The 19,353-nt window shown below is 38.3% G+C and overlaps 1 protein-coding gene across 4 annotated transcripts; it reads right to left on the bottom strand.

Moving 5' to 3' along the window:
- Positions 1-241: 241 nt before the first annotated feature.
- skor1b (SKI family transcriptional corepressor 1b) lies at positions 242-10,309 on the bottom strand. 4 transcript variants are annotated; one of them, XM_074632789.1, is made up of 8 exons: positions 9,905-10,298; positions 6,357-8,198; positions 5,615-5,705; positions 5,375-5,482; positions 5,187-5,246; positions 4,548-4,622; positions 2,076-2,150; positions 242-1,007 (listed from the first exon to the last, which is right to left on the bottom strand). In XM_074632789.1, the coding sequence occupies exons 2-8, from the start codon at positions 8,178-8,180 to the stop codon at positions 913-915; spliced, it is 2,328 nt and encodes a 775-aa protein (XP_074488890.1). In that variant the 5' UTR covers positions 8,181-8,198; positions 9,905-10,298; the 3' UTR covers positions 242-912. The 4 variants fall into 4 exon arrangements, 3 of the variants coding, with proteins under 3 accessions (XP_074488890.1, XP_074488889.1, XP_074488891.1); XM_074632788.1 differs by having other exon boundaries at positions 242-1,010; positions 9,905-10,297; XR_012593584.1 differs by lacking the exons at positions 242-1,007; positions 2,076-2,150 and having other exon boundaries at positions 4,578-4,622; positions 5,187-5,280; positions 9,905-10,306.
- Between the last annotated feature and the right edge of the window lie 9,044 nt (positions 10,310-19,353).

The following is a 19,353-nucleotide window of genomic DNA, read 5'->3' on the forward strand; positions in this document are numbered from 1 at the left end:
AGCCTATTTGACATTTTTTTTTCGTATGGTACAGCCTAGAAAACCTAAAGTGTTTTCTCATGGATATCTTCTTAATTTTAAACAATACAGCCTCAGTAATTCAACACACAACGGTGAAAGTTGCACATAAATTCAAAGGTAGCTTTGTTTCTCCTATAAGATAAATGGGTAAAATTAAGAGTTATATGCACCCAAGCCAAAGAAGAAAATTAAGCATGTTGACAACACCGAGGGGCAAGAATCCACATTTCTTTTAATAAATCATTTTTTTATTCATTAGCGATGAAAACAAATATTAGGCTACATGAACAAATAGGCTACTCTTAATAGAATATGTCGCTTTACTTACAAGGTCGCGGATGTTCAAGTTTAGCCTCCTATAACTTCTGTGTTTTGTAAATCTTCAGAAACAAATAGGCTACAAATAATTATATTGTAGGCCTATTTCAATGCACAAGGTATTTTATGGTAATTCCCATCATTTGTTTAAAGTGCATAACATCCAAAGGAAGCTATTGGGCTGCAAAGAAGAAGACATCAAAAGTATAGTGGGCTAATTCACAATACTGAGAGGATAAGGAGCAATGAATTGGCTAGTCAAAGCTGCTATTATTGACAACAAAAAAACCGAGATAACAACCTATAACTATTACAAGATACATACATTGTCATTGCACTTTGCCACAAATAATAAATATCATCAATGGTATCATTTCAGTAAAACAAATTACACTGTAAAGATGGTTACATAAATGCTGAGGGTGGAGATACACATTTTAAAATACTACAAGTATAATTACAATCTTCTTTCAACTTGATTCCTCGGAGGTTCTCTCCAATGGTTTGACAGAAGCTGTATAGATGTGTCCTTTTATATTGTTTCCTGGTCATATAAATGTGTAGTGATGTGCTTCAGGGTGGCATCAGAGGAGATTTGAAGGAGCAGGATCCGTTGCAGTGGCGAGGAGTCAACATCTTACACGAGAAATGGTGTAAAGCGTCGTGAGCTTCTAAGAAGAAGGAGATGAAACAATCAATAGTGTACCAGCATGTGGGGGCAAATCAGCCTTATTGAATATATATATATATATAATATTATATAATATAAAATAAAATAAAATAAAATAATAAATGTAATACAATTTTAATATAATAAAATAATATAATAAAAAATATATATATTCAAGTATTTGCATTAGGAATGTTTGAGTTAAAAAATAAAATAAATACAATTTTAATATAATAAAATAATAAATATAATAAAATAATATAATAAAACATATAAATATATTAAAGTATTTGCATTAGGACATGTTTGAGTTAAACACAATTACACAATAATAGGATGAATTGATTCAAGGTCATGCTCCAAACATGTTTGGATCGACCGTGGGACAGTTAATTGTCTGTCTATGAGCCTCTGGGTGAGCCTCTAAATATAATCCTGACTGCTATTCTACCTGATTTTACAACAATTACTTTCTAATTTCTGCTGAATAACCTAATGAGTTTCTCTTTCTTGGTCCAACTGCCTGCATAACTGGATAACCAATGTATAAATTGCACGTAAAACGCACACTGTGCCCTGCAGGTAATCCATTTAAATCTCAGAAAGAAATGTTTATTTGTAATTTCCACCAGGTTATAGACTAGGTCTGTATTTAATTAATATATATGGAATTTAATAAATTGATCATAAGTAAATAGTGAGAAAAATCCGGAAGTGTTTCCCACATGAGTGCAAGTCATTGGCGTGAATTAACAGGACACTTTCAAGTAAATAAATTGTATGTAAATACTACTTGTTTCTGACTGTCCACTTGTTGGTATGATCATTCTGTTTTTCTTTATTTTTTATTTAATTTTTTTGTATTCTACATGTTCGAAATCAATTTTAAAATAAATGAACGCTCATACAGATAACCCATGCAAATCCTTGATGTCCTGTGTACACAGAGCATTTTGAGCACATATATAGACTGTCATCATCAATCACGTCGGCAAACGACGAAATGTGTGAATCCAAGCTGCTGCTGCTGCTGCATCATCCGCTCCCTCTGCTTTATTAGTCTCACCTCTGACGATGTGAAGCTGCTGAACCATCTCCTCCCTGTAGGAAAGCTCCCTTTTCATCTGATCCTGAAAATTATCTGAGGAACAAATGGCAGGCATAGATTTGAGTCAGTGATGTGGAAAAAAACAAAACACAACCATCAATAAAAAATAATTAAATTAATAATAATAATAATAATAATAATAATAATTTAGTTAATTTTGCCAGTTTCCACCCCTAAAAAAAACTGTAAATACTTTGTAAATTAAATACGTTTGTTGTTCTGACGTTTGTCATAAATATTCATGTGAATATGAAATATAAAGAAAAAAGGATATGCGGTTAGTGGGATGAAGTCTTCCCTATAAATTCTTGCTTTTAGGAGATTTAGAACATCGATAACACTTCGGAGACTGAGCGCCTCTAGAGGGCGCTGTTCTCAAGATAAAGCGACCGACCAGCTACTGACCTCATGTACAGTACAGGCTCCTAATTGTGGCAAACACCATGCTGTGGTGTGGAAATACTTACATTTATGTTTTATAGTGGAGATTAGAAATTAGAAAATAATTCAGTTTAAATTATTTATAGGTTATTCTTATAAAATATAACCTCATTGTCTTGTATGAATGCAGCAGCGAGAGTTTGATAAAGAATGATGATTAAAAAAAAAAAGATCAAGTGTAAAGAGAACAATAGTTTGCAAAAGTACTTTAATCCCCTTTTATTTATACTACCTAAGAAAAATCTAAATATGTCCTTTATCAGGACCTGTTTATTTGTGCTGATGTGGTAATCAACATGTTTTCGTCAGTATTTTAATTGTGTCTCGTTTGCAGACTAAGATTAGACTTGATCATATAACAACCCACCTTAATGACAATTAAGAGTGCATCAAGTGGAATAAAAATGTGGAATAAATGTAGATCCGAGGCATTTGCACCGAATGTCTAATGCTACAGTCTTGTCACTAAATTTGTGTTCATTAAACTAGCTGGATCCAAATACTTCCAATGAACGCAGAAAGAAAAAAAGTGTATTTGTGTATTTAAGTAAATATAACACACAGCTTTAAATTATGCTGTGAGTAAGATGCATCAATGGGAACTGATATCACATTTGTAAGAAAGTGATGGAACAATAATATCCAGAACCCCAAAATACAACTTAAAGAAACCAATTTATATTGTGAATTAATTTCTAAGACATCTTTCTTACTTTGACATATGTGATGTTGCACAAAGGTGAGACAAAATAAATATAATTTAAAAAAATAAACAACGCGTCATATTTGAGATATTTTGCTGGTAAAATGATCAGTATCCTGTATGCTGTATTATAAGTGTATGATGTTTATTTACACCCAAAAGCTGATGAAGACTGATCTGGATTATATGTGCACGTCTAGTAATGTAACCATTTTGATAAAGACTATTTATTTGTACAACATGACAGAGTTCCCTGTTTTTCCCTTTCTGTAGATGTGAGATTTTGCACAATTAAATGAAGTTTTACAAACTATCCATCTTTGGGATACTGTTGATTTTTCCCGCTGCTCTCTTCTGTGCATTGCATCCTTTCTCCATTTTAATGAGAGTCTCATCAATTATCTTTCTAGCAAAACAGAATGTGAACAGAGTTGAATGGGTGAGATGTTGCCAAGCATTGTGGAGAGAAGCTGTTGCCAAGTTGTTGTTTGAAAATGTGTTAAAAATACTGCAGCAGTCAGACTTGTGAGTGGTGTTTTGTCACCTCTCAGCTTTCACCTGAGATTCACATGAAGCTTTCCATATAGACAGCTGCTTCTTCTGGACGTGGATATAGTTTCGTATTAAGAATTAAGATCTTTACAGCACCAGTGTTGAGTTTTTAAATAAAGTCACATGAATGCAGATGTTCTGAATGTATAAATGCAGACATATATTTTCTGTCACATTTGTCATTGTGTTGCCATAAAGCAGCTTAATATCAGTTCTGATATTTCAATTTAGTAATACTGACATTCTCCTCAGCTACATATCTTTTTTTTTTTAAATTTTGTGCATATCTATTTAAAACAAGTTATTTGCACTCACTGTATCCATGTTTCTGTAAGTTAAATTGAGCACAAAAATATCTGCACTTTGTCTCCTACAGAGAAGTATTTTCTAAGGATGCATGGATGTTTTTGGACAGAAGGTTAAAATCATAATCCCCTCAAATCTAAAAGGGGTTTTGAAAGCACTTCTTCCCAGGGGTGTGTGTGCCCCTGAACCACTTAGCATTTTTGGAGGAATGATGCCCTTTAACAGATTTAGAGAAGAGCACATGCATGCCAGTGCTGAGGTGGATTTGGTCATGGCGTGGAAAGGGTTCATGTTTTTAGCCTGAATCACAAACATGACGGAAGAGCAACACTTAACATGCACCAGAACGACTTTTGAGTCTCTGCTGTGGTAATAAAAAAAAGGCAAACTAGTGTGGAAAAAAAGCTCTGTTGCAGAATTTAGCTTACCTTTCAAGTTTTGAAATTCACGTTCCAGCTTTTTCCTCAGCTCAACTTGCTCTAACAGCTGCTTCTGTAGTTCTTCTAGAAAGCAGACAGAAATAGAGGACGTTGGAGGAGGAGGAAAGGTACAGCAGGCTTTTGCATCATCTTCCTTCTAGGACAGTTTTTCTATTTTTAATGACAGTGATGAGGACACCATCATTTACACCGACTATTCAGAGCAGGTCTTCCTGGGCCTGCAGTAAAAAAAAAAATCCTTTTTTATGTTTTCTTTTTTGGGACAAAAGCCAAAGAATCTGCCTTAAGGCAAAAGCAGAGATAAAACAATTTTTAAGAATTTTCCATCTTTTTAAAATTCAGTAAAAAAAAAGGTTAATGATATAGTTTTTAAAAAAAAATACATTTTATTAAATGATGATAGTAAAAATAACAATAAATATTTGGGTAATAATAATAATAAATAATGTGAAAATAATAATAATAATCATGATAATAATCATAATAATACTAAATATTTAGGAAATAATAATAACAATAAATAATGTGATAATAATAATAATAATATTAATAATAATAATAATAATATTTTTTTTAAAGGTTAGTTATCTGTCAATCCTTTTATCTAACAGTAAGATATCATCTTACCTTTGGCCAGACTTTCTATGGCTCTTTGTGTTGGAGGAGCTCTGGCTGGCGCGTCCTCGCCTGAACACACAGAAATTAAATTATATTCCTCTATCTGCAAAAAAAACAAATTAGAGCTATCTCTTAAAACTTGGAGCTCATAATAACAGATTATAAATCCTATCGTCGGACCTCGGTTTGTAACTTACCTTCATCCGGCTCTCGCTGGTTCTCGTCGCTGCTGCTTTGTTCATTATAAGATTTCGTTTCGATCTCCTCCACTGTGGAAGACGGCTCTTCTTTACTTGCACTCTCATCTTAAGAGAAAATAAATCGATGTAATTTTACCCCCTTTTCTTTCTTTCTTTTTTTTTTTTTAATACAGCGAAATTTCTTTCTTTTTTTTATTTTATTTTTTTTTATAAAAAAAGCAGAGAAAAAAGTCTAACCATTTGTTGTAAGTACTCCAGTCTTGTAATGTGCAGGTCTGAACTGATACGGACTCCTTTGTTGCAGCTCACCCCTCTCCGGTGTGTACACCTATAGAAGACACAATCACCACTTCTTTCAACTCTTAAAAATACAGGAAGAAATATAATAAAATAAAATAAAATCTAAAATTAATAATTAAAATTATACTCCACTTCTTTCAACTCTTAAAAATTACAAGAAGTTTGTAAATATAATAAAATAAGATAAAATATATAATAAATAGAAATATATAAAATAATAAATGAATACAAACAATTATAATGAATTAAAATAAAAACTAAAATTAATAATTAAAATTATACTCCACTTCTTTCAACTCTTAAAATTACAAGAAGAAATATTATAAAATATATAAATAAATAAATAAAAATATATAAAATAATAAATAAATAAAAATAATTATAATTAATTAAAATAAAATCTAAAATTAATAATAATTAAAATTATACTCTAAGTTGAGGTGTAGATATATTTTTATTTAAAGGGTTGATTTTTTTTTTCTTCTAAATGTTGTGGACATGCTTGTTCAACACTGTTTTTTAACATAAAAGACACATTTCAACACAGATGTATCTGTTTAAAATAAATACACACAAGCCAAGGAAAAGAAAACCCACTTGTAGAGAGAAAGAAAGAGAGAGAGAGAGATATTATACAGCTTGTATTATCGCCAGTGTTTCTCAGCTATAAGTCACTCACTTCAGTAAAAGTCGCAGCTATGTGGCTCTCTGATAACTGCTTGTTGTGCAGTTCTCTGTCAGAGGACTGGGCCACCTGGAGGAGGCTCGTGTTCTGGGAGTCCACCAGCACCACCAGGCCGCTGCTGCTGCTCTTCTTGGAGTCTGAGTCGTTTGGTGAAACGCTGTGAGGAGGAGACCGAGGAGGACACACCGAGGAGGACAGAGGCCTGGAGTCGTCCTCCTCCTCCTCCTCTTCCTCCTCTACTGTCTTATTTGTCTCCACGTCCACGTCCGGCTCGCCCTCGCTGTCCACACACGGAGACATGGACCGGTAGCTCGAGCTCTCGCTTAAAAAATCAGGCGATAAATAGCCGTTGGTGGAGCGGCAGTTGGAGCCGTTGGTGCAGCCGTTGTTGTACGTCACTGCCCGGCTGTTACCGTACAGCTTGGCGATGCAGTCCGCGTCTTTGATGACGGGTCTGAACGCGGAGACGTAGCTGATCTTCCGGGGGTTCGCCTGCAGGGTCAGGGTCGTCGGGGTCATCCCGTCCACCAGCTCCAGCGGCCTCGCCTCGTCTCCGGACTTGTCGTCGTCGTTGTTACGCGCAGACTGAGACTGAGTGCTGGAGCTGGAGCAGCGCTCGTTCTCCAGCACCACCAGGCTGTCTTTAGACGTGTTGGTGCTCCGGTCGCTGTCCATGTCGCTCTGTCTGGTAGTAGGCGGACACAGCAGCAGCTCTGGCGGCGGCTGTGGTTTGTATTGAGGCATGGCGGCGGGCCAGAACATGGGGAAGGAGTGATAGGTGTCTTTAGTGGTACCGGTACCGGGCCACAGGACGCCCGGTAGACCCGCTTTACTCTGCTCTCCCAGCAGCAGCCCGTCGTCTTTCTTCTGCTGCGGACACAAGCCGAACGCTGGGAACCCGTACGGGTGAGGGAACAGCGGCGGCGGGATCTTCTGCAGCATCCCGAAGCCTTTACTGGGCACCGGGATCACCGGGTAGCTGCGAGGACTCACCATGCTCCGGTTGTCCTCGCAGCTCAGCATCTTTGCGGGTATCTCTGAGTTAGACTCTCTCGGCCGGTTGTGTGATTTCAAAGACGAGTGATCAGATCCGCTGCCTGGCAACGTCCTCTTCCTGCTGCCTCCGTTGAACATGGCCTTCACGTCCTCCCACGCGTGCAGCACATCTGTCTGACCTGCTTTCTCCGTTAACTTCAGATGTCTCCTCCACGAGTTAAAGTTAGCCGCATCTGGCTGCGTGTATTTAGACTCAGGCGTGCGATGCGAGTGAAATATGAATTTATTCGGAGAGAAATACATGTTGCAATAGGAACACTTGATGCACTTGGCTCTGGAGCTGTTGTACCTGGCCGGGATGAAGTTGCCTCGCGACCCCCACGCGCACTCGTGGGTGACATCAAAGGCGAAATTCTCTGGAAGTTTAGGCGGCGCGTGAGCTCCTAAAAACGACTTACAGAGTCTCTCGGCCTCGCGTTTGGTGATCATCCCGCAGCGTCTGGACGAGATGGGCATGGCTCCGGCTCTCCGCAGGATCTCCAGCTGGACAGGTGTGCACTGCACGCAGGTGATGCCCAGAGCCACGCGCCGGTTGTGGATCTCGTTGTAGCTGTAGGTCTTCAGCAGCGTGTTGGAGATCTGAGCGAGGCAAAGTCTCTCCTGGCCATCGATCACCAGAGACACGATGGGTATTCCGTACAGCACCGTCTCAGACACCTGGTTGGGCTTCAGGTTCTTGGTCGGATAGGACAGCTCCTGTTTGGAGCTTGGTGGCGAGGAGGAGCTGCTGGAGTCTCGTCCTGCAGGTATGATGGAGTCCATCCTTGGAGGCACTGGAAGCTGCAGACATTAAGATGTGAGATTTTGTCATAATAAACATACCTCAAATTAGTAAAGCTTTATAATAACACTTTAATGGAGCCTTTTTAGTTTATTGTTACATAGCAGGTCAGTGTGCTAAACATAGAAACAGAGGACATTACAGGCCATTTTTATCCTTAAGAATAAAATCAGCTCTTTATTAAGCAATATGTTTGTGGTCAACTTATATATTCCTTGCACTCAAAACTCCACTTATTTACATTTGCCTGCAACTTCAGACCTGGAAGCTGCAGAGTTTGACATTAAGAGATTTTGTCATAATAACAAGCTCAATTAGTAAAAGCTTTATAATAACACTTTAATGGTGCCTTTTGGTTTATTATTTCATAGCAGGTCAGTGTGCTCAACATATAGAAACAGAGAGGACATTACAGGCCTTTTATTTTTTTGATTTTTCAATCCTTAAGAATAAAATCATGTCCTTATTAAGCAATATTGTGTTTGTGGTCCACTTATATATTCCTTGCACTCAAAACTACACTTAAAATATTTACATTTGCCTGCAACTTCAACCTTTTTTTTTTTTTACTGTTAACAGCAGATTTAAATTCTGAATAATTGCAAGGTATAATCCCAACAAACTGTGCGTAAAACATGTTATAATAGATATATAGAAGTCATGATACAAACACAAAATCCTTGGAGGCCTGGAAGCTGCAGAGTTTGACATTTAAGATGTGAGAATTTTGTCATAATAACAAGCTCAATTAGTAAAAGCTTTATAATAACACTTTAATGGAGCCTTTTAGGTTTATTATTTCATAGCAGGTCAGTGTGCTAAACATATAGAAACAGAGAGAGGCCTTTTATTATTTATTTTATTTTCAGACCAATCCATAAGAATAAAATCAGCTCCTTATTAAGTTTGTGGTCAAATGATATATTCCTTGCACTCAAAACTCCACTTAAAATATTTACATTTGCCTGCAACTTCAGGCCTGGAAGCTGCAGAGTTTGACATTAAGATGTGAGATTTTGTCATAATAAACACTTATAATAACACTTTAATGGAGCCTTTTGGTTTATTATTTCATAGCAGGTCAGTGTGCTAAACATAGAAACAGTTGTGTTTTGTTGCTGTCGCTTTTGATGTTGTAGTCATTGTTGGTAAAGATTGTATGTAATTATGTATTGAAATGTAGCCTAAAACAGTTCAAAGTGATTTTTTTCCAGGAAGAATAGCTGGGCTTCAGCCACAGCTAATGGAGATCCGAATAAAAGATAAAGATAAAGAGAGGCCTTTTATTCTTTATTTTATTTCCAGACCGATCCTTAAGAATAAAATCAGCTCCTTATTAAGCAATATGTTTGTGGTCAACTTACATATTCCTTGCACTCAAAACTCCATTTAAAATATTTACAAACTGTGCGTAAAACATGTCGTAAAACATGTTGTTATAGATGTCTAAAAGTCATTATTGTTGTTATTATATATATCTTGTCCTAATTGTTTGTTATCACTATTATGTAGTCATATTGTTTCTTTATATTAATCTTGTCTCTATAGATGGAGGCTTCAGATAAACCCAGTGTTTTTTTTTTTGCCTCTTCCTGCACTGTATATTATTCATTTATTTATTTGCAGTCTTAAATTGTGCAAAACAAATAAGCAAATGAACAAATAAACATGACACAAACACAGAGATCCGTTTCCAAAAACTCACCTCTTAATGTCCACGCATGCAGCTCCCCTCCGTCCTGAATGAGAAAGCTGTGATCAAGTGAAAGTCGGAGCGATGAGAAGTGTGTGTATAGCCTGAGCTGGTGGGGACGTAAAGATGTTTGCTCTTAGGAGAGTGGGACGCAGTTTGTCCGTGCAGCACCGCCTCCTCCTGCTCTCCTCCTCCTCCTCCTCTCTTCTCTCTGTGTGTGTGGATGGTTTGTGTTGCTCCAGCAGCAGCAGCAGCAGGCTGTGCGTCCACATGGCAGGCAGACTGTAGTACAGCCCCCTCTCTCTATACGACACACACACACACAGCAATCAGGTGACGCCAAAACTTATGGCAAAGGCACTCCCACTCCAAAAACACAGACAGACTGCATTAACTATAGATTCATGACCAATGTAGATGGTTGGTCTTATAGCAGCCTGCAGGTATACACATCAGAATCAGAATCAGAATCAGAATCGTGTTTATTGCCAGGTGTAAGAGGTATACACTAGGAATTTGCTTTGGTTTTGTTGGTGCAAGTTAAACAGTATAATAACAAAAGAATAGATAAAAACGTTAGAATAAAATAAGAATAAAAAACCTGAATTTTTTACCAATATACAATATACAAAATAAGCTATAAACATGATATAAACAGATAGTGCAAATATGGCATAAAGACCTATATCCTCCTGAGACCCAGCCCATTGACATGTGTCCACTGTAGTGGACATTTGTCCACATGCATATCCTTCTACACTTTTGTCTTACTCTATCAACCCCTGGTGTATTGTAAAAGAGGACATCATGGGTTTTCCAGTGATATGGCATGTGTTTTTTTTAATCAAGTTGAATGTATTCTTGGTTTAATATCACTCTATACAGCCATAATCTGTTATTTTTTTTTGTTTTTTCACACTGAAATAGTCGTGTAGTCCACTACAGTGGACATGCTGTAAAATAAAAAAATAAAGTTCAAAAAGCCTAAATTGTAAGATTTTCTTTTAACCCTAAATAGGAAGGAAATCACACAAAAAAAGTAACTGGAAGACTTTTTTTTTACTTGGTTCCCAGGAGGATATAGGATCAAGTGTTTTCTCCAATTATATCAAATAAAAACAGTAACTAAAACATGTTGTTTTAATGCAGCTTATTCTAAATTAAAAAGATTCACATTAATCCTCCATTGTGTCACCATATATACATGTAAATGCAGAGGACAGATGGTAATTTTGTAATGGTTTATGTATGAATAATTGTGATGTGTTTTGTTTTTTGTCTGATGGGTGTTACTTGCCTGTCTGTCTATGGTAACATGTCTATTGTATACTTTTTCTCAAACTGAGCTGCCTATGGATGCAAAATGAATTTCAGTGCAAACTGACAATAAAGTTGTATCGTATCGTGTATTGCATTTAATTAATTCTTTTGCACTTTTCCTTTTTGGGAAAAAAAACAATGTTATTGACATTACGCACGGAGGAGGAGGCTGCAGTGGGATTTGGCATTCCGCTAAAAAACAGCAGGGAGCCTCGGACACATTGTTGTGTGATTGTTGTGTGTGTGTTTGTGCATGCAGTCAGTCAGTCAGTCATTCAGTCAGTCATTCAGGGCCTGCTGGTGGATCTCCAGCTCGCAGGCCTTCAACACGTGCCCGGTTCCCACGGATTCATCCTTTACAAGCGACACTTCGCCTACATGCGTTTTGACAATAACCAGCTGCTCCATATAGAGGTCACATGTGATCTGAGCTTTGTTTTGTTTTTTCTCCTCCGAGAAAGAAATAGAAAAGATCAGACAGAGGAACAATGCGGACATAAAGCGTTTAACTTCTTAAAGTCAATAAAAGCTTTGGATCATTTTGGCAGACACGCGCAGCGCACGAGCACTGATGTAATATTGATGAAAGGAAACAGGAGACGGTCCTGTTGGTCCTGTTGGCTCCATGTGGTACAGAGCTGGACAACAGCAATATAAGGACAATTTGTCCCATCATTATTAGCTCATTTCAAGAGATGTATTGTTAATTTAAATAAATATATTTGGCGGGGCTAATTTTGAAATTATAATAATAATAATAATATCTGGTCTATTAAAACAATAAGTTGATCGTAAAACAGTTATTAATGCAAATCAAAATGCTAATGAACAACTTGTTCATTAACAATGAAACCCAGTTGGTGTAGTGCAAGCGAGTTGTTCTGTAATGCAACACTTTCCAGACTCTATTGAGAAATCTCATGTACAAATTTAGTTTCGTTTTAGTGTTATACGATACCAGTCACCCCTGTGGAAACATTATAACTGTCTTTTATAATAATAATAAAAAAAATATGCCAGTTTTTAAATATTTTAATGTATGTTTTGTAGTTTCTTTTTTTTTTTAATGGACTTCGAGTCTGTCACTAAAAATGAACTAACTATATATCACTGTTATTATTATTATGTCGCATCGTATTTAAAAATGAAAATGGGAAACCTTTACTTAAGACTGACTTAATGCCTAAATTGTAATTTTTTTTCTTCAGCTGAAAATATAATAAACAATAATCTATTTTCCTTTGGGATTAAACAAGTTTGATAAGTGAGATCAATGTCAAAGAGATGCAGTATAAATCTTATATTATTGAGAGTCCATAGAAGTGAACAGACGGTGGTACAACTTGAGGCGTCTCCTCACGTCAAAAGAGCAAATTTCAATATCTCCTCCATCTGTTTATCTATTGATTATTGACCTGTTGAACCTCGATTGTCATCAATACAGACTTCTTAATTAAAAGTCATTGTTGCTATCAGATAAATTCAAAGCTTTACTGACAGTGTGAACAACTCCAACTGGAATGAAATGACCTAAAATGTTGAATTCTGTTCAACTATAGAAACAGCAAATAAAACCTTAAAATCCAACACTGCAGATTTTTTAGATGAAATCCATATCTAAATGTGACATTTACAGATTCAATAGATGTTATATGAGTGCCTATGTGGGGAAAAGTAGCCCCCAAAAAGTCAGTGAGGTCATTATCAGGCTCCTGCTTACTCTACCCTTTTTTTGTGCAAGAGAGAACAGCTCATTTAAAAGTGTGTCTGCATTAATCACAGTGCTGCATCAAAGTATGATAATCACCTGAACACTCTATTAAAATAAAAGTGCCAGCCCAGGGGAAATCTTACCTTACTCTTTAATTGTTTTGAGGCTTTGATAGGCTTTTTAATCTAAGATTAATTTATGCATTCTTAAATAACTCTACATATGATTAATAAGCTTGAAAATTAAAAGGAGACTGAAGCAATTATAACAAGTGGTTGGTCATCACCTCATTAGATGGTATTAGAAAGATGCAGTTTGTGTGTGCATGTGTGTGTGTTTGCCTGATTGGGTATCACAAAAATTAACAGTGCAAGGGTAAGAGCGGAGCAAAATGTGGAGAGACTGTTGTTGATGACAATCACAGGGAGAAGTGCTGCTGGCTAATTATTCTGCATCTTTCCAACATCCTGGATGAGTCACAGTTATTTATTAGAAACTTGATACCTATTCTAACTGACTTATTGTCATTTATAGCAGCTCAGGTCCTAATCAAGATCAACTCAGACTGTTCAAATCATTCACAGTGTTGATCCTGACTGTTTTTTTGAGCTGCAAAGACAACAAAAGAGGAAGATGAGCTGTTTGAGAGGCCACCGGAGAGACGCAGTGGAAACAGTGAGACTTGCTAAATGGTTACTAATGTGTAAACAAGACATCACTCCTCTCCTGCTCTGATGTTTATTTGTCTCCTAAAAGCCCACCCCTGGGTCCTGACCCCCACATCCTCCACCGCTAAACGGAACATTTCTTCTCGCAGGAGGTGGCGTGCAATATGTGTGTGTGTGTGTGTGTGTGTGTGTGTGTGTGTGTGTGTGAGGGAGGCAGGGAGTGGGGGGGGGGGGGGGGAGTTCATCACTGCATCAAATGAGGCTGAGCGCAGGGACCCTTTTGTCACAGACAGGGACTCATCTGCCAATGGTGAGCTGTGAGGTCCTAGGGGAAGGCAGGAACAAAGGTGCTAAAAGGCTGTGTGACAATGAGGGTGCTCCGAGGAGAGCCTTCAAGTGCGGGACGCAGGCTGCACGGGACAAGCTGTGCCAATCACTCCGCAATTACTTTTTTGTGTCAATCCAGAGGCCTTGTGTGGGCATTCATGAGGAGACGCAAGGACACGGCGAGGGTCCGGGTCTCTCTGTGCTTTGCTTCTTGCATAGAAGCTGACCCTAAAGCTCATCATCATGGCAGGCATGTGTGGTAAATCACCTGCTCTGCTGCTGATTTGATTGTGGAAAACCTGAGGAGGAAACCTCTGGCAAATTCAGCCTCTTTTCAATGTGGACGCCATACCAAATCAGAGAAGAAGAAGAAGAAGGATTCAAAGGTTTATCTGTCACATAAACAAGTCATTTGTGTTGTGAAATGAACCCTGGGTTATGACAGATCTGGGGGAAAACTGCATTTTCCTACTATGCACCTTGGGCATGGAATCATTTACAAAAAGACTTAAAATTAGAAACATGTTTGTTTTTTCTTGAGAGGCCACTGAGTTAAACTGCTGTTCTTCTGTTTTATGGGATTTATTCTATATCATGTTATTGTATTGTGTTGTGATTTTGTATGGCTGCTACCTTGGCCAGGTATCTCTTGCAAAAGAGATTTTGATCTCAATTGGACTTCCTGTTAAAATAAAGGTGAATAAATAAATAAAATACAATGTGGCATATTCCTAAAGTTTTGCAAAAAAATAAGAATTAGAAGAAAGGATAAGATAAAAAAATATATAAATACAAATGAAAAAGTAAAATGCACATCACAAGTGTAGGTGAATGCAAAGGATGTGCTGAAGATTAGGCCGAGGATGTACAGAAGCCAGATTTCACCATCATGATGATCTGAGTAAAGCAGCTTTTCTTCATCTCCCCGTGTGAAAAAAACATAAAATTTAACTTTAATCTGAGATCTGGTATATTCAAGTTTACCTCTAGGCCTTGGTGATATGGCCAAAATCTATATTATAATAATAATATTTTTCTAATGTCAATATTTATATCACAATATGGCAAATGTGTACAAAATTACATATGAAATAATAAAATGTGTGTTAAAAGCAATGAACTTTGTTTCACACTGCGTTAGATCAGAGAAAACCCTTCACACACATAAAATAAAAACTAATTTTGTCAAGATTTTAAGTTCATTCTTGACCTAGTTGACAAAAAATCTCACCACAAGGCCCATAGTCAACTTATTTAGTTAGTTTTTCAATTTCAGCTTGCTTGAAATTATTAATTAGGACTTGTAAAAATAAGAGATTTGTAAAAATAACATGATATGATGATATCTACAACAAATACGCACACAGGCCTCTCTACGTCTAATTCATAATGACAACTTTTATGCTTAATTGTCATTATACCGACAGCCTGACTGTGTTTATTTTGAGAGTTTAAGTTTTGTGCATCAACACTGTACGCTACAGTGTAATAAAGAAAGATGCAGGAATTTGTCTATATCCAACCCCGAGCAGTTTCACTGGTGTAATGAGGAGTCAAGTGAGAATGGGAATTATCGTAATGATAACAAAGGTCTATGCACCATAGCTTGGGGCTATATTGTAGGGCATTACCATAAAGATGCGATGTGCTTGTATTGCAGGGTTTTTTGTGAGGGAGCAGGCCAAAGAGATAATAACTATTAGTAGATGACAGTGCTTTGTGGGATTCCAGCTGTGGAGCCCAAATTTCCATACAGATAGAATGGCTCTGGGTGGATGATATGCGTATATGTGGGGGAAGGGGTGACTCAGTGGACTCATCACACACACACACACACACACACACACACACACACACACACACACCATAGTCTGCGAGTGGCAGACCTCAGTGTTGGACTCTTGGCGTCCCGTGCAGTCAGACTTTGTGGCGAGGTGAGAGCCTCCGGTTTGAACACTCTGCAGGTCTCTGTGGAGGAACTGTCCAGAGTCCTGAAACAGCCCGATGCTGCTGCTGCTGCTGCTGCTGCTGACAGCTTTCAAAGTCGCGCTCTCTTTCTCTCTGTGTGTGTGAAGAGAGGACCAGAGATTTCCATCAAGATCACATGAATGTAAGAGGGTGTGCAACATACTTGTCAACACCATGGATTGGGGGAAACCTTGTCTCACAAACAAGTAAAAGCCCCCCTCCAAAAAGACGGCCCTTTCAAGGTTACAAACATTCAAAAGCGCACAAATCCCAGAAATACACCTTGATCCAACATGTATGGGAGTAATGATGTAGGCTACTGTTTAAAGGAATAGCTCAACATTTTGCATTTTGGGAAATTTACTTTCTTGCTGAGAGTTAGATGAGAAAACTGATATCACTCTCATGTGTGCACTTTAAATATGAAGCTACAGCTAGTTAACATATAGCGAAGCATAAGGACTGGGAATGGGAGACTCTGGATGGACCACTATGACCTGTAAGGTGAGGGTCACGTCACCAACAGGAGTAGCCGAGCTAATCTCTTAACATCTTTGCTGCTGGCTTCAGGTGAAAGACAAAACAACCTAATTCAAACATAAGAAATATATCATCGGCATGGTATGTTGACCACACTGGCTGTGGGTTTGATAATATATTTCAGTAGGAATTGATATTTGAAAATGAAGTTGTTCAACAGGGTTGAGGTGTTCCCTCTTCATTATCGGATGTTTCTCCAGCCAGACATTATGAATAGAGTTTATGACTTTTGCTGGCGACATTTAGGAACATTTTGTGATAATAGAACTTTATTACAGAACTACTACACAACTAGACATTATGATTGCATAGTTTAGATATATATGAAGGGTATATATTTTGGAGGGGGGTTGGTTTGCTTCATGTCTGCAGTTTGTTCCCCTTGTAATTGTTTTCACATGTAAAAATGTTGTTGATAAAAGACTGTTTGGTCAAAAATAGATAGAGGTGAGAGACTAAAGAGAGGCGGCAGGTTGTTTAAACAGTTGTTCATTTTTCCCTTTGCTGTACAGTTTTATCATTTTTCCAGTGACGGTTTTTGTGATGTGTTTCTTCACTAATTAACTTAGCTACAAGCTAGCAAGACAACCAGATACAAGCCTACCTTTGGCTGTCATCGTCGATAATGTGAACTTCGCCTTGCAAGTTGTAGCGGTTGTAGTGATCCGGTGAGAGTATCTCGACTGGAACCAGGGGGAAACAGTCTGGCTCTGTCCAAAAACAAAAAAATAGAGTGCTGCTGGATGACGTATTTTTGTAGGCCAACCTGGAAGTTAGCATCGCACTGGTTCCCTCCATGGATACAGCATTGGGCCCAATGGCATCACGTGACGGACACGGAAGTTATAGTACCACCGTTTGGCCATTACGAAAATTGGGATCAACGACCAGTGCTCTTCCTGGGGGCTTGGTTCGCTCGACAAAAAGCTAATGGGATTTTTCCATTGGGTTATTGCATAAGATAAGCTCTGTGGTGAACACAAGTTTTATGATACTTACATGTTTTGTTCATAATAATAATCTCCACAAATGAACACCACTTTTATGATTTTTGAAGCATAAATGCAATCGCCAAAAGTAAAAAGCTAACGTTAGGCTATAAATTAACTACACCACGGTCCCATGAACGCAAGTGTAAACGCCAAGGCTGTAAAGGGGGACGAGTTGGCGTGATGAAGTCTTGTAGTCTCATTTAGCCACTTGTTAGCAACCGTCTTTTTTAAGAAACGTAAAAGCTTCAAAAATTCACAAGTGGGGTATTTTATTTCATGTTGTAGAACTGTTAAATGTTAAAATCTCTTAAGCTTGTGTTAACCACAGACCTTATTTCAGACATCTAACTAAAACCCATTGACTTCCAGACAATGGGACCAGAAGTGCTAAAACGCTAACTCATTTCCGGGTTTTAGGACTCATTTCTGCAACACGAAGACCAAAGCGTAAAAAAAATTACCCGTTGTGGTTTTAATGAGGGGAAAGTCACTGCATCCAGCCAAGAAATAGTCCACACATAAACCCCTAAATGCTATAGATGGATTTAACTAGACTACATTTCGATTGAGTCAGGCTAGCTGTTTCTAGTCTTCATGCTAAGCTAGGCTAATGGTGTCTGGCTGTAGCTTCATATCTAAAGGACATGCTCTTCAAAACTAACGCTCAACAAGAAAGCAAATGTGGGTGTTTCCCAAAAATGTCGAACTATTCCTTTAAAGGCTCAAAAGTGGAACTGGTTTTACGTGGTAATTAATTAAACTGGTGTTCCCTCTATGTGAACTTGAAGAGCAGCTCGCGAGAGTGTGTCATTATGACCCAGAAAGGACACGTAGATGAGAGGATTCAGGGCTGAGTGAGACAGATAAAGTGTGAGATTAGAAGGTAACTGTGATGAATTATCTACGGGAGGAGGTTAGGTTAATAATAGCAGTAGATGTGGTGGTGGAGAATTAAAGTCAGCTGTCTCCTGAGTTCCAGACAATCCGCTGGTGTAAATAAATCCACAAACATCTGTAAACAATGGTGCACATGTTTTCTATTAAACAAACACAGCTGTTTAAAACGGGGCCCCGGAGATTGAACAGGTAAGAGGGCCGGGGATCCCGGGACTGAGCAGCTTTTTATTTGGTCGACTTCCAGCGCCAGACATGCTGTGTGCGTTTATGTAAGGGCGAGGCTAACAGAGAGGAGACAAAGATAGTGAGAGCAGGGAGCGTGAGGAAACCAATCACCCTGTAATTATCCCCCTGGTGTGTGAACTGCCCAACTCTCCGTCCTTGATAGATTCACCTGACCCAATAACACAACACACAGCCACAATGGACTGGAGGCGGGATAGAGACAACACCATAGATCAGCCAGGGATCAGCAATGAGACAAAGACCTAACATCTGGGAGCTGCGGTGAAATTAAAGAACCGAAAGACTGAACCAATCCTGTTACAGCTCTCCATTAATAGCCTGGGAGCTGCTTGAGAAACGGCACAAGTGAGGTAATGCGGGATTCAATTTCATTTGATATTAAAGAAACACCCCTTGGCATCTCTCTGCCTCTCTTTCTCGCTCCCTCTGCTGCTCACACATCACTCCGTTACCTTAGAGTGATGTATTAAGCCATTTAAATTAACAATGAAATGACTTATTCTAATACGCCCGTCCTGAGGAGAGGCCTGGGATGCTTGGTGGAGTGGGACATCAACACCACCTCTAAACCTCAGGCTGGGCGGCGAGGCGTGTCGCTCCTTCCAGATAGCCCAAACAATCTGGTCATCCAAAAGGCAAGACATTCATATGGTCATTATGCTGCGGAGAGGGTGAATAACGCCACTGAGCCCATCATTACTGGACTACATCTCCCAAAGACGAGTAAATACATGTCGTTTCTGTGGTGGAATTGAGAGCAAAAGAATCAGTAAATACACCAAAGTCCTATAA

This window comes from Sebastes fasciatus, chromosome 4 (genome assembly GCF_043250625.1).
Source record: "Sebastes fasciatus isolate fSebFas1 chromosome 4, fSebFas1.pri, whole genome shotgun sequence".
NCBI classification, from domain to species: Eukaryota; Metazoa; Chordata; class Actinopteri; order Perciformes; family Sebastidae; genus Sebastes; species Sebastes fasciatus.